We start from the raw sequence: 15,359 nt of genomic DNA, 5'->3' as shown, positions 1-15,359 counted from the left end.
AAAAGGGGAATAGAGTTGGATTGTGTTTTGCGGATAATACGACGGGTAGAGGATTTGAGTGTGAATGATGGAAGAAGAGAAAATGTGGAAAGTTAGCTAAGGGCTGTGGGGTCTGAGTATTTGGGCATTCTTGCTGACACTGCCAGGGCCAGATTGGATTGCTTAGCCAGCTTTGATACTGTTAGGACCTGGCAGCTTTAGCAGGCCCCTTCCCTAAACTTAAGTACTGAAGCCACCGAGACTACCCAGGCAGTACTCTTTACAGAGGTTCTAGTGTGCTCGGAAGAGGATGTAACCGAAGCCGATGCACTCTCCGGCGAAGTCTTGGGCCCCTAAATATATGCATTAGTCGGAGATAGCTGCGCCACTCTGGCAAAGCACCAAAGGTCTCAACTCACAAGCCCAATTTTCACTACATTTTGTTTAGCCAGTGCTTTGCGATGTACTTGAGAACCGCTTGTTGTTGTCCGCTAGAGGTGGAATATGATGATATCGAGAACGAACAAGCCAGCCCTCTTATCGTTGAGAAGCTGCAGAACAAACTCCCAGATGGTGAATAAAGCTTCAGTATGTTCACTAGAACCTCTACGTCGGCCATCTATCTTCTCTTTCCTTTGTAAAACTGCGAATATGACTGACCTCTAATGATTAAGCAGTATCCCCTATGCAAATGCATCTAAACCTCGGAGCGATATCATAATACCATAAAGATGTCATTCTATTTCCAGATGTCTCTCCCTTCCGCTCTTCCTCCCCCCTAATCGCCCTCTTAACGCGAAGGTCCCAAGTACCAATACCAATACCTTAGCAGTCTACAGCGAAACGGCGAGAAGTCCTCAGAGGATCATTTAGTACCTGGTTTGCGAGCAGCGCCTCCTGTCAACAAGTCTACGCCATGTCCTTGAGGTGCTGGACCCTCATTTTTGCTCCATTTGCATTACGGTACCTTCTGGATCGAGTCGCTGCGCAAAGGTTCCCACAAAGCCTTCTGTTCTGTAACAGATTCGGCCTCTTATCTCCCAGCGACTAAGCTGCATGCTTCTCAGCATATCATCTGGGGGTCCAACTGCCTGAAGTGACTGTGTGTGCCGGTTTATGAAGTAGGCGTTGGCCGTGAGGGTATTATGAAAAGAGATGTCTTTGTTACTCTAATTTTGCCGCTCTTTGACTACCTTCTCTTCGATCTTGTCTCTCCGCCTGCTCAATTGTTCTTGACAATGAAAAGAGAATGCTGACCTGTCTGTCTTTGGTTGGTTCCGGGCTTGTCCGCAGTTCGGAGCCATTTGTGGCAAAACTTAGCTTCACACCATGTTCATGATCTGCACTAACCAAGATCGTTTTTGCATGCCATCGTGATCGCCGTTCCTGAAGCTAAACCGTTTTACAAACCGGACTACATATAGTGCATAAAGCTTATAATGACTACATTCAAGTGAGTCTTCGGGGACCTTAAGGGCTCCCAGAAAGAAAATGTGCATGGCATTGAGAACATGCCGGTTTACCATTTGATCCGGCTTGACGCTGCGCGCAGTTACCCGTCTGAGATTGGCAGACGCAGGGCTCGTGACCGAGTCAGGATTTCGCGTCTGGAGACTGTCTCGGTCGATCTGCACGAAGGCGCAAGTGACGATCAACCAATAGAGTTACTGAGAGGTATTCAAGTAAGGGCGTCGTGGAGTCGCCATTGGGTATTGGTCTTTGAGTAAATTACCAGGCACCTGATTGCGTCGCGAAGACTGACATCATAACTCATGAAATCAGTGGTTACTCTTGAATATTTCACGTCGGTGAATTGAAACTTGAATAAAAGCTATAAGATTCAACGAGTGATGATCCTTACAAACCCGCTTCTTCATCAATGGAGCTTATGCCGCTACCGCCGTCCGGACCTCGCCCTTGGAGCCCCTCACAAAATAAACAGAAAAGCCCGGATCGACCTTCACCCAACCTCCCTCCTTGGGCATGCCCAGCCAAACACCGCCTTGACATTTTTTTTGGAATGCACGATCACAGTTGGTCCAATGGATGATTTGACCGGTACCCTTGATTTCATCAGTGCTCCCTTCTATCGCGGCTGCGTCAAAGGCTTCCTGGTGAAATGGTTGAACCTCCTGTCAATCACAATTAGCTTCACTCCGAACCCACGGTCATGGAAAAGCTTTTACCATGGCTGCTCGACGATGTCCTTTGGTGAAAGTGGTCAAGAGTAGCAACTAGACTAGTAGAGTGCATACGAGTTTTCAAGGTTACAGCTTTGCACGCGAAGCGCGTTGGCAGATCACGTGATTGATAGCGATATGGCTCATAGTTCGATTAAGTACAGGGTATTTTTCCGTTGAACCGGAGCATGACGAATTTACAATCATCGATCAGCAATAAATTTAGGCTACATCAGTAGACAGAATCAAGGACCCGTGTTTGCTTGCGCATTCGCTTCAGCTACTCCGGTCTTTCTATTACGACTGTACGAACGGAATCCAACAACCCAGATATGAAAATTATCCACATTGCTCTCAGTATTTTCTAGCTGAGTTCGATTCCATTTTTTTTTATTTTCAAAAAAAAAAAAAAAAAAAAAAAAAATGTCTCATAGAGATAACTTCACACAGTCATGATATTATCCTTCTAGGGCTCTAAACCGTTATATCGGGCTAGAATCTGCAAGTCCTTAGCTATACCCAGCTCACTGCTCAAGTAATAGCTTAAGCATGATCAAGATCCGGTTCTCCCGAGCTCGAAGCTAAACATACGGCTCATGATCCCATTCCTCTAGGTTCTTGATATAACAGATCCATAACTTTTCCGGGTGTTTCTGCGCCTTGAGCCACATATCCCGAAGACTCACTCCCTCCCACCGAGCAGCGTAGAACCACGAGCTGATTGACCATTTTGCCACCTTGACGCGTCCCTGGTACGTCTCCCCATCGACGACAGTTTCTTCACCTGAGCCATCCCAGTCGGCATCATATGCCCAAACCCAGTGAGGATCAAGATTCTCGCTCGTCGTAAAATCGTCATCCTCAGACGGTTTGGGGATCAGTTCAATAGGAATCACGATGAAGGTATTTCGTAGAATCCCAGGCGACAGGAGATGGTCTTTCTCCCGTACATATTGTTTAAAGTGTCTGCAACATAATTAGTATATTTATTCGAGGGGACTTAGCTGCTCAACTCACGTTCTCAAGTCGTCGTCTTCAGGTAATTCTGGCGAAGGTTGAAACGCAGGCCAATCCTCAGTCAGGAGCGGCTCCAACACCTTTCGGTTTTCTTCACCTTGGCAATGGATGGTCATCCAAGTTGCATCTGCCATATCTCTACCACCATAAGTGTTCGTCCAGGTTAATTGAATGTCGCTCCAAAGTGGTCCCCAGTTAGAGCCATGTTTCTGGTTAACCTGTCTGGATAAATAGTGGACAAATCCCCATTTTCGACGAGTTTCGAGGATGTGCCGCATCCAAGCTGGTGGCGCAGGAGACACCTGTTTCCAGAGTCTTGCCAGAGTCTGCTTATATTCATGCTGTTTCGAAAGCGGACCCATAGCTTCTTCGTGTTTTCCCTGTCTCATGAGTTCTTGCACGGATGTAACGTCCTGCAGTGTCCATTGGCACTGATCCTCAGCCGGAAGGCCTTTGATGGCCGGAATCATCCATTTGGAGTTTCTCCGAGCTTTCTTGAGTGAATTATTCCGTACAAGGTCTCTGGCTCGGGCGGCAGGAGTTTGTAGCTCCTCTTCTCGAAGACGTGCTTCGTAGATCTCCTGTAGTGTAGCACTGCCCCCATCGACAAAGTATAAGTCGCAGTAGACTAACTTCCAGGCATCCAGGGGGAGAGGCCGAGCACCTTGATCGAAATCCGCAACATAATCGATGAAGCTCTGACTGGTTCTTGCAACATCGTTGGTGACGCGTTTGACCATCATATTCTCGTCAGAGGGGTAAATGCTTCGGCCAAGGAGGGTATATTCCAATCGCATATTTGATATGATCTCTGACGGGTTATTTAAGGCGACCTGAACGAGATCCCGCCCTGCGATGAGCTCTTCCAGGCTCTGCAGCTTTTTCTCCCTGTCCACAATCATCCAAACCCTCGCCCGTTCCGCCTGTGAAAGATGCCGCAAGCGATCTTTTCGCTCCGATAGCGGCAGGTCTAAGGCACTCCTATAGAGCTCCAAGTTTGGGTCCATCGTGAGGTCGGTGACTTAAGTCGTGCTGGTGACGATGAGGCTTGGTTATGGAGGGAGGGGACTAAAAATTGTGAGGGAATTACGCGAGTACGCTTTTTCCTTTTATTAGGTAGCGAACAGCTAAACTCCACTGTAGATGTGGGCCAATCAATGCATAAAAAAAGGTCAATGACTCTATTGATTGAATTTTCATCGCTCTCTCCACTTTTGCAATGTTATGGTCTATATACTTGCTTAACAAATTCTAAGCATCGGGTGTTGTCAGAAAGATGCTGGGGTCGAAGGATGCAACAAAACTAGAGTATTGCTGCGAGTGCTTCCGGGCATCCGTGAGGTATTTTAATGCTGCGTTGGCGGCCACTGCCGCGCCCGGAGCGCTTGGATGACCCGCCGCTGTGTATGCTCGCGCCACCGCCTCCCTTCGTGCGTGCTCAGCCGTCCAGTCGGCCACCATTATGTTTATTCGATACTCAAGCCATTCTTCAGCCCAATCCTTCATCTTGGTAAGCAATTCGGTCATGAAGTTACGCCACATGTCGGAAAGACCCATATGAACGGCCGTGGGATGTTGTTTTCGATACAGCTCCTCGTACTCGTCCAGAAAAGCAATCACATCTTGGTGGGCACCGAGGAGCTTATCTTGTATACCTGGCTTTGCGAGATAAGGAAAGACTTGTTCAACCTGGTGAGATCATTAGTATGAAATCTGTCGAGCTTTGCCATAGACGGGGAACTCTTCATACCAGTATTAACTGCTCAAAAGCGTGTAAGACTGTCACGTCGTCCACGGCAGCATATAGATCATTCCAGGTCGGCGCCCCGACAGGCTCTTTAAATTCCCAAAGCTAGTGATGATTAGAGAGATCAAGATAGGCAGCGGCCAGGTAGAAGAGCGGAAAGGGAAACATACCAGGCCTTTCTTCCCGTTGAACTTGGATTCGGTATTTACCATATGCTCACTGTTCTGGGTTGAGCCGAGCAATGTGAATAAAGCGGCCGTTGGGGTAGTCGTCCCATATTTCTTGTTCCACTCGGCGAAACCATACTGGAAATCATTGACCCAAAAGGAGCAAGGAAGAAGCCTCGAAGAATCTGGGTTGAATGGGGCATTGATTGGAAGACGAGAACGGCTGAGTTTGGTTTGCAGTCTCTTTTGGACGCCCATCGTGTATTCCATAAACATGGGGACTGACTGAAGTTCCAAAATGTGCTCAGCTGTTTGGAGTCAGTAAAAAAAAAGATGCGGGGGTCGGGCTGTTGTTACTCACATATATATTTGTTCCCATCCTTATTATGGCCGTTGTCCATCACGATAGCAGAAACACAGCTACCCAGATTGTCGACGTAATACTTCTTCTCGTCGCCGTTTTTCTCTGCCAAGTGATCTCCATTATCTCCACTAGGATACGGCATGGATTTTATGACCCATTTGGGGTTCCCACCTCGACATTCAACTGTGAAAGGACGCGGAGAACCATATGTTTTCGCCCTCTTTTCAAGTGCGTCGTCTTTCACCCATTCTGTTGACCATTTCATCTCGTTGAACGGGAACTTCAAGTCACCAGGACCGCCAATAGGGCCAATAGGACCAGATACCTCCGTGGCAATTGACTTGCCGCGAGGATCTTCCAATGATCCTGGATCGTAAGTGTTGAGTGACGGTATGTGACAGAACCTGTTGCTCGATGGGAGGTTTGCAACCCGTTTCGCTTCTTTCTCTTCTGCATCAATATTGCAGATGAAGTTCCAGGCTGCTATCAGTGTCGTCTTGACATCGTCTCTGATCTCCCATAACATTCCCGCGATATAGGCCACAGTGATATGTGCCCACTTCGGGGTGATATACGTTTTGACCAGGTCCTGGAGATCCCTGGTGTTGCGAGAGCTTGGTGGAGATGTCATAATCCTTTGGAATGCCAATACAATGGTAATTCCAAAAGGCACAGCCACAAGAGCATCATCACGCTCGACCAGTTCAGACAATTGCTCACCAACATCAAAAGCTGGGTTACCCAGAGAGCGCGATGAGAACTTCTCCCCGGCGAGAGGACCCAAGTTGGGACATGTCGGTTCTTTAGCCCATTTCTTGAACGACACCTCAAGATCATCATCTTTGATATCAGTGAAATCGTAAGAGGCTGTGATGTCGCAACAGTAGGCCGAAGTACCCTTATTGCAGTTGTTATTCTCGGATTGCAGAGTCACCTTAACCATGTCTTTAGGACAATTACTGTTGCATGTACCCGTCGTGACAGTATCCTTGCGGCTCATATAGTAGTCGTCCGACCATATGCAATTAGTGAAGTGCGGCTTGGTCTCGTCTCTTGTGTTTTCGCAAAGTGGCCTTTGTCCCCTCTCCCCGTTGCCTTTAAAGCACTTTTGGCCTCCACTACCACTATAGCTCGAAACGAATTGTGTATCGAACGTGTTGCTCCATCCGCACTGCTTTTTGCCCTGGTCGACAGCGCACTCAGACTCCTTGCCGTACCATTTGTACTGACGATAGACATCTAGAGCTGGGGTGTCGCCTCTACAACAGGCAACCTGGGCTTTGCCATGATCGCATGAAAGCTTAGTTGACGCCACCTCAACCATATCATCGTATGGACAACCAGGTGTGCAGGCTCCATTGTTGTGGAAAAGCCACTGACAAAAGGGCTGTTCTTTAGGGGGGCAGCAGAATGTCCGTATCCCATTGCCGTTGCAGGCAGTTCCGTCCATCATGATCTCCTTAGAGCTGGTTCGGTAGGGATCTTGCCTTGGGACTGTTTTCCATTTGCTCGGACATGTCTCTCCGCAGTTAGTCCATCGACATTGCTCGTCGCTGACATCGGCATTGGCTTCACTCTCTGAGGTCTCAATAAAAACACCACCTCCAAGAGACTTGGTGCTGTTGAATGTCGTGACGCCCTTGGACTTGTAACCCGTAGCCTCCTGCAGTTGCTTGGAGAATTTCCCGTCGGAAGTGTCTTGGCTGATGGCCCAGACCATGGCTCCCCCAAGACACTGGCTGCGAGCAAAGTCCAGTTTGAGCTTCCAAGTATCGACATCATCGTAAGTCAACCACGTAGTACCAAACTTGAGAGTCTTGATAGCGGCAGCCTTGTCCAGATCGCCTGACCCAATCTTGCCCCCCAGCTTGCGCATGATCTCAGGGTTGGACATGACACCGACTGCGTCAGTGCAAGGCTCCGCAGGGCCACCTGCATCAAAGAGACAACCTGGAGACATGCAGCTGCTACTGGATGCGGTGAACGTGCGTGCATAGAATGCGAGTCCCATGTTGACTTGATCGGGGTCGACGTCGTTGCGCCAGAGCAGATCGAAGGCCTCCTTGATCTCAGTCAAGTTGGTATGAGAGTTGAGATGGTTGCCAAGCCATGATTTGGGAGTATCCCAAGCACCGTGGAAGTCATAGGACATGACGTTGAAGTGGTCGACATACTTGGAAATCTTCTCAAGGTCAAAGTGCTGAAGATACCAGTAGGAAGCAGGGATTGCGATGCTGAGGCCGTTACGCTCTCCACTCTGCTTGAGGGCGCTCTTGATATTGCTCAGGAACTTGGGAAGATTAACAAAGTCTTCCTCTCGTCCTTCGCGATCATCGGCAGCCGGGTATTCCCAGTCAATGTCGACACCATCAAAGCCATAAGTAGCCATGAACGAGATGAGCGACTTGATGAAGGTTCTCTGGTTTGCATCAGAACGTGCAATGTCAGAGAAGGTTGTAACGGTCGGGCCCGGGTCATTGAAGGCCCAACCGCCAATGGCGATAAAGACCTTCAACTTGGGGTCGATCTTCTTCTTGCGTGTCAATTCGCGGTATAAAGCTGGATCTTTGCTGGATGCTGGTACGATCTGGAAGGTCTTTGGGTCGATACTGGCGAAGGCAAAGTTGATATGAGTGTAGACGCCGTCGGGGATATTAGAGGGCCTGAAACTGTCGCAGGACCTTGTGGAAGCCCACCCTTCGATGTATCCGACTACTCTTCGCATGGGGCCCTTTGCAGAGCATGATGGACGATTGACGGTCTTCTTTCCGCAGAAATCCTTGGTAGTACCGCAGTAACTAGTGATGTCAGCTTCGAAGCAACTGCAAGCTGCCTGTATCAACTTACCCATGCTTCGAACAGCAGACGTTGAGTGGACACTTGGTATGGTTGGCAAACTTTGAGCCAAAACCGCCCGGATCACACTCACCCTTGGCGTCACAGCCAGCCACACAATCCTTTCCACAAACTCGCCAAGGTTAACAATACGATACAGGCATCAAAATAGTTGCACTTACAGTCTGGACCTAGTCCACAATGGCCATACTTGGAACAGCATGCATTGCCTTTGCACGGGTTGCTCTTGTCGCACTCGAGCTTGAAGTCGCAAGTGCTCAGACAGCCTTTACCGCTATGGTCCTTCGTAGTACCGCAGTAGCCTGCACTACTACAGCAACCAGTTGCGCAGAGTTTCGTCTTGCTGCATTCTGCTGCAGATACAGCGGCCGAGAGGAGTAGAGTAGTGAAAAAGAACAGTATCAAAAGCCGGTAAGGACGTTTCGTCAACGTCATGATGGCGAGAATATGGACCAGTTTGGTCGGGTAACAGATGAACGTAGATTGAAGCAACAATGAGTGTATTTGGCAAATCAAAAGACCAGTAGCACGATCTGGGTATGTAATCTGTTGAGCGACTTGAAGTTCAAAAGACAGAAGCTTCCATGTCACATGCAGTTCGGTCCATCGGAGTTTGTTGGTATTTCGGAGATTTCCCTTTGAGACGCTCCGCCAACAACGAACCACTTTTTGTCAGATCACTGGCCTCGCTTCACTTCTCGCTTCATTTACAGCTTCATGTCTGACTCGTATTCTAACTTGAACGAGACTGAACGCGGTTAATCCAGCGGTAAGAAGGGTCTTTTTTGCCAAGGCCCAGGCCGTTTATAGACCCTTAATTTTAAAGCAGCAGGCTGTCGGATGACATAATAGGATAAACTTCTCTTCTGATGGTCAACTGTATTGGTTCTGTATGTTATTCAGTCTTGGCAGCCTAATTGGGTTTGGATTCTCAGGGTCCAGGGCCAAAAATCTTTCAGCTCATCCACTTTTGATGCACGTCTTGATCCACCCTTCTCCATATCCTCGCATAGAAACCCTGCAAAGTCCGGCGGGAACCGAGAGTCAAGGGACAATTCTGGAGAACGGAATGTATCCGAGGTGATAATTTCGCAACTGAATCGTCCACTTGGACCTTTTGCAAAAGTCGCTCGGTGGCCTGCTCGGGCTGCTCGCAAAGGGAAATCTCCGTGCGGTATTGCTCAAGCTCCGTCTCCCTGACATTTCACTCTAGAGATAGTTTAAGGCAACCTCCTTTAATCTTGGTCCTCATTCACACTTCAAGGCCCTTCTTTACATGAGAATATAGCCAAAATCTGCCATTCGTTCTTCAAGACTATCTCACGATGTGGTTACGATTCTTCTTGTTGTTGCTTTACATGCCCTTTTCGGTCCTATCCGTGGGCCATCATCACTCTCATTTGCATTCTCACCATAAACGCGCCTCCAACAGCTCATCTCACGACACCTCGAGCCTAGATGCTGCACGTAAGCTCTTGGCCGCTGGCCAAGCTGCCATGGCCCATGCCAACCGCGCCATCATTGCCAATCCTCGCCCAAACCGTCTGGAAGTACTCAACTCTACAGAGCTTAGAAAGACTGAGAAGGCACCTCCACCGCTTGATTATCGCAACGGTACTGTAAAGTCACTCAATGCAAGAGATTCAGGAAATGGAACATCTAAAGATCTTCGCTATTCTGTTCCTGAGGAGCTCATCAAGGCTGCCCGCCTTCTTTCAGAGAACTGGAAGCCATCCTCCACCGACCTCGATGGTGGCTACGCAGCCGACGTTCAGCACTTGAAGGACACCTTCTTGTACAAGAACAATGACACCAATATGATGCCTCCTATGCTTCAGTACGACTCAGGATTGATCAAGCCTGTCCTCGAGCCGCCGTCTGCATTTCGATACAGTGAAAATGATACTGATGTCCCTGAGCATGTAGTCGACGAGGACAAGAACCTGCATAAGAGGGCCAGCTCGGACTGGTGGATGGCTACTATCTCTCAGAGAGGTTCTAGCCCCTTTGCTCCGTCTGGATATCAAGTCTGGCGCGATGTCAAAGACTTTGGTGCCAAAGGTAAGTGGACCTCAACATAGATTGAGCCTGTGAGCTGCATGTATTTTTCTAACCGTGAGATAGGCGATGGAGTTGCTGACGATACGGATGCTATTAACAAAGCCATCTCTAGTGGTGGTCGATGTGGTGGCGGCAAATGTACAGGAAGCACGATATACCCAGCAACTGTATACTTCCCTCCAGGTACATACAAAGTTAGTTCTTCTATCATTCAGTACTACAACACGGAAATGATTGGCAATGTAAGTTATGTACTTGGCTCATTCGCTACCGACCTATCTCACAAGTACAGCCACTTGACCTTCCGACCATCATCGCGGCACCGAGTTTCGTCGGTCTTGGTGTTATCACTTCCAACGTAAGTGCAAGAGGTGTTTTTATCAATTCATTGAGTTTGACCAAATACACAGGTTTATACAGGAGAGACCTCCGAATGGTAATATTTCCTACAAGCAAGTACGGCACAAGCTAACGTGGATCTCTAGGTACCTGAATCAGAACAACTTTCTTCGGAGTGTCCGCAACTTCATCATTGATGTCCGCCCAACACCTGCCAACGCGCAAGTCTGTGCGATTCACTGGCAAGTTGCGCAAGGTACTTCACTCGAGAACATCCACTTTTACATGACAAAGTTCAAGGATGATCCCAAGACAACGCAGCAGGTACGTGCTTCCACGAAGCTTTGGCAATAGCAATTAGCTGACGGTAACTGCAGGGAATCTATATGGAGAACGGTAGCGGTGGCTTCCTTTCCGACTTATACTTTGTGGGAGGAAAGTTCGGGTGAGTTGATTGAACCAGCCTAAACGACTTGAATCCCTCTTCACTAACATTTGGATTACTAGAGCGTACATGGGCAATCAACAGTTCACGGCCAGTGGTCTTTACTTCGAAGAGGCCGAGACGGCTATTCAGATCCATTGGGATTGGGGATGGACCATGCAGAACATTGTCGTTGACAACTGCAACACTGGTCTCACCATTGTTGGTGGCGCAGGAGGGGTAAGCTCTCTTGACTATAACCTCGCTTACAGATGGATACTAATCATCTAGCCTATGAGTACTGGCCAGGGAATAGGCTCTCTTCACTTGACCGACCTACGCTTCCATTACGTCAAGGTCGCAGTGTCAACCTCTGTCATGTCCGACAACTCCACCGCTTTACTACTCAGTAATTCTGGCTTCTACAACGTCGACACCATTGTTCAAGACACTTTCAAGAGCCAGGTTCTTCTTCGTGGCGGTAAAGGAACAGTCAACGTCGATACTTGGGGTTTCGGCAGGGTCACCAGCGCCAACGGTACGACCGCCTTCCACAATGGCGCCAATCTCGACAGCCCAGTGAGAAACGATTCCCTCGTCACTGGCGGACGAAAGCAGTTCTTCACGCGTCGCCGTCCAAAGTATGATGACCTGGGCTTCAGTCAGATCCTTGATGCGAAGGCGTACGGTGCCAAGGGTGACGGCAAGACAGATGACACAGCTGTTCTGAAACACCTCTTTTCGGCTGCTGCCAACATGTCTGCGATTGTATATGTTCCATTTGGCGTATATATCATCACAGACACTGTTGAAATTCCTGTTGGCTCGCGAGTTATCGGGCAGGCTTGGCCTCAGATCATGGCTACTGGGTCCAAGTTTGCAGACCCCCTTAAGCCTCGCGTTGCAGTTCGTGTTGGCCTTCCGGGCCAAGTTGGTGTTGTGGAGATACAAAACATGATGATGACTGTCAAGGGAGCTACGGCCGGTGCCATCATGATGGAGTGGAATGTACACGAGTCTGGCCAAGGCTCGGCAGGTCTATGGGGCATGTTTCCTTTCTCACGATGGAGTTCTCGATCATCTCGACTAACACTTCTTGATAGATACCCACTTCAGAGTTGGGGGCGCCGCGGGTACAGATCTCACCGTCAAGGACTGTCCCAAGCTGTCTGGTAAAGTCAATCCGAACTGCGTTGCCGCGTCTCTTATGCTTCACTTGACCCCCGACTCTTCCGGTTACTTCGAAAACGTCTGGATGTGGACTGCAGATCACGACTTCGACACTGCCGACCAGACTCAAGTTGACATCTACGTTGGTCGTGGCATGCTCATCGAGAGTAAGGGCCCGACATGGCTCTGGGGTACATCAGTCGAACACTGCGTTCTATACCAATACCAACTATCTGGTGCTCAGAACGTCGTCATGGGTCTTATCCAGACCGAAACTCCCTACTTCCAGTCTTTTCCAGAAGCACCAGCACCTTTTAAACCAGGCGCTTTCCCCAACGATCCTGAGTTCCACAACTGCACCAAGACCTCCAAGTCTTGCGCTATGGCCTGGGCTTTACGCATCATCGACTCGTCGGCAGTCCACGTTCTGAGTGCCGGTCTTTACTCCTTCTTCAACCGTTACGATCAGACGTGTCTCAACTCTGGGAGGCACGACTGCCAGGACAAGATCTTCTACACAGAGCAGAGCTATGATGTTTGGGTTCAGAATCTCGTCACGCTGGGCAGTATCGAGATGGTCAGCCCTCTCAACGGAGTCCCCACCATGGGCAAGCCAAACAGAAACGGGTTTGCTTCTTCGATCCTGGCTTGGCTTGGAGGTTCAAAGAACATCACTGGACAGCGCAACTTCGAGGGCTATAGGATTCACACCGAGAACGCGCTTGACATTGACAGATTCCCCGAAGCCTGCCAGAATGCGCTTACTGCTCTTGTGCGATGCGACAACTATACGGAGGAGTGGACAACACCTTCATACCATGGAATTCTCCCGAGAGATGTTGATATCGAGTCTGTTTGCGACGAGGGCTGTGCACGCTCCATGTCGGACTGGCGATCAGCTGTCGACACCTATTGCGGTAATGCAACATGGCATAATGGTGCGGCTGCCGGTGTCTTGGGATCCTTCATCTCACAGGGTATCAACGAGACATGCCAAACGGACAAGAAGACTGGAAAGTACTGCAACGGTAATTATTCCAAACCCCTCGTTTTTTCTGTCACTGTCCTAACATGTTGCAGATATCATCTACAACTTTACCCTCTCTGAGTCCATCGACAAGATGCCAACCAACGAACTATGTTCCGACTGCTACGTTGGCCGGCTCAAGATGATGCAAGCCAGCCCCTTCTCCTACTACAACAGGGACCTTTTCTATGAGGATGCTCTCAAGAAAGCAGTCAAGCGATGCTCCCTGTCCAACGTACCCACTACCCCTAAAGATTCTCCTTTTCCATCAGAACCTTCTGAGCCAAGATTTTGTCTTTCTGGCGTCACGTACACGACCAAAGCTGGCGACACCTGTGACTCTCTAGCTCTCAAGTATAGCGTCTCTTCCGCAGCCATCTTCATCGGTAACCCAGATATCCTCGACTGCGCCGACATGATGGAGGGCGTGTCTATCTGCATGCCGCTCCAGTGTAAGACATACAAGCTGCAGGAGAATGACACGTGTATGTCGGTTGCCTACTTCACAGGCCTCCAGCAAGATGACATCCGCCTCCTGAATCCCTGGGTCCATGAGCTTTGCGGGAATCTCCAGTCCGCCACAATTGTTCTCGGCAGAGTCATCTGCACTACACCGCCCGGCGGAGAGTATGATCGTGAAGTCAACACCACTAATTCAGACCCGGCATACTCTGAGTACGCTGACAAGGCTGTTCCTCCTCCCAGCGGTGCTACTCTCGCTACCAATACGACCAAAGCATGTGGGCGATGGTATACAGTTGAGAAGGGCGATGACTGTGCTCGAGTGCTTGTGCAGTATCACATCAGTCTGCCTCTCTTCATACAGTCCAATCCTTCCGTTTCGGAAGGCAGCTGTACCACGGATCTAGTTCCAGGGCGAACCTACTGTGTCGGCCCAACCAAGGAAGTTTTGACACAGACGCTCAAGCCCATTCCTCCGCATACACGCTTCGGTTGCTTTGCCCGCGAGGCGGACACGACGAATCGCTCTGTCCTGACTCTAGCCGACGCGCAGCACGTCAAGCCCATGTCCATCGTAGCTTGTCAGTCCTTCTGTCTGCAACGCGGCTGGACCGTCTGGGGAATCCAGAACGGCGACTCGTGTTTCTGCGACAATCAGCTTCGTATGGACAGTCAGATCATTGACGATTCCAAATGCAACATGCACTGTAACGGTAACACCACAAACGTCTGCGGAGGTAAGGATGCTATCGAAGTGTTTGGCGATCAAGATATGTTACGTATTCAGTACGCTAGTCTTGGTTGCTACTCGTGGAGTAAGCAAGCCATACGTGGTACCACAGGTGGCGACACTATAGAGTCTCCCGATGAGATGTCCGTCGATGCGTGCGCAAGTCTGTGCACTGTGACTAAGAAGTCTGACTTCTTCGCTCTCTGGGAGGGCAAGCTCTGCACTTGCGGTAGGGAAATGACACCGGGAGCTAAGACGACTAGTATGGATGAATGCAATGTAGCATGTAGCGGCCAGCTAGGGGACATCTGTGGTGGAAAAGGAGTGGCTGAGGTCTTTACAACCAAGACCAAGAATGTTGTAGCTAGCTAAGAACATCATCGCTTCTTTTTGCAATACTTGACTCATGAGGTCGTCCCTTTTACACCTTATGACATGCTCTGAGTGAGAGTTGGCTATTATGAATGCAATGGAAAATGAGCTCATAGTAGCGAAACATTGTCGTAACTCTTTACATTTTGAACATGAGGTCAGCCCACTGTTATTCTATTGATACAACAGAGGAGCTCTTTGGCCTCAAGCGGGCCAAAGACCTTAACTATGTGATAGAGGAATGGAACTGGCCGTTTCAATGGGACTTGGCCTCGGGCAGACGCGGAATGGCCGCTCTTACGCAAGACCCAACGACATTTCCAGACAGAAGCTTCATAAAGTCGCAAATGTTTGACGTAAACAATATAGCAGGCGGATAATGCTTGTACTGCTCCCGTTACCTCATTGCTCAAGCTGGGCCACTGTTGAGACAAGGTCCTGCCTCATATGCTATTATGCTCATA

The 15,359-nt window shown here is 49.2% G+C and overlaps 3 protein-coding genes across 3 annotated transcripts; 1 reads left to right on the top strand and 2 right to left on the bottom strand.

Moving 5' to 3' along the window:
* Positions 1–2,740: 2,740 nt before the first annotated feature.
* On the bottom strand, positions 2,741–4,183 carry FPRO_12548 (uncharacterized protein; the record flags this gene model as incomplete). The annotated part of the gene is made up of 2 exons (XM_031224357.1): positions 2,741–3,125; positions 3,177–4,183. The coding sequence occupies 2 exons, from the start codon at positions 4,181–4,183 to the stop codon at positions 2,741–2,743; spliced, it is 1,392 nt and encodes a 463-aa protein (XP_031089624.1).
* A 244-nt stretch (positions 4,184–4,427) lies between these two features.
* On the bottom strand, positions 4,428–8,745 carry FPRO_12547 (uncharacterized protein; the record flags this gene model as incomplete). Its single annotated transcript, XM_031224356.1, has 6 exons — positions 4,428–4,865; positions 4,927–5,028; positions 5,094–5,398; positions 5,452–8,252; positions 8,302–8,422; positions 8,472–8,745. 6 exons carry the CDS (start codon positions 8,743–8,745, stop codon positions 4,428–4,430), a joined length of 4,041 nt encoding a protein of 1,346 aa, XP_031089623.1.
* A 1,061-nt stretch (positions 8,746–9,806) lies between these two features.
* FPRO_12546 (putative glucan 1,3-beta-glucosidase) lies at positions 9,807–14,895 on the top strand (the record flags this gene model as incomplete). Its single annotated transcript, XM_031224355.1, has 10 exons — positions 9,807–10,371; positions 10,435–10,613; positions 10,664–10,729; positions 10,782–10,807; positions 10,857–11,034; positions 11,088–11,155; positions 11,218–11,374; positions 11,426–12,170; positions 12,238–13,332; positions 13,385–14,895. The coding sequence occupies 10 exons, from the start codon at positions 9,807–9,809 to the stop codon at positions 14,893–14,895; spliced, it is 4,590 nt and encodes a 1,529-aa protein (XP_031089622.1).
* Between the last annotated feature and the right edge of the window lie 464 nt (positions 14,896–15,359).

The sequence above is a fragment of the Fusarium proliferatum genome, assembly GCF_900067095.1.
Source record: "Fusarium proliferatum ET1 genome assembly, contig: FPRO_scaffold015, whole genome shotgun sequence".
Taxonomy (NCBI): Eukaryota; Fungi; Ascomycota; class Sordariomycetes; order Hypocreales; family Nectriaceae; genus Fusarium; species Fusarium proliferatum.
This window is presented reverse-complemented; position numbering and strand designations above follow the sequence as displayed.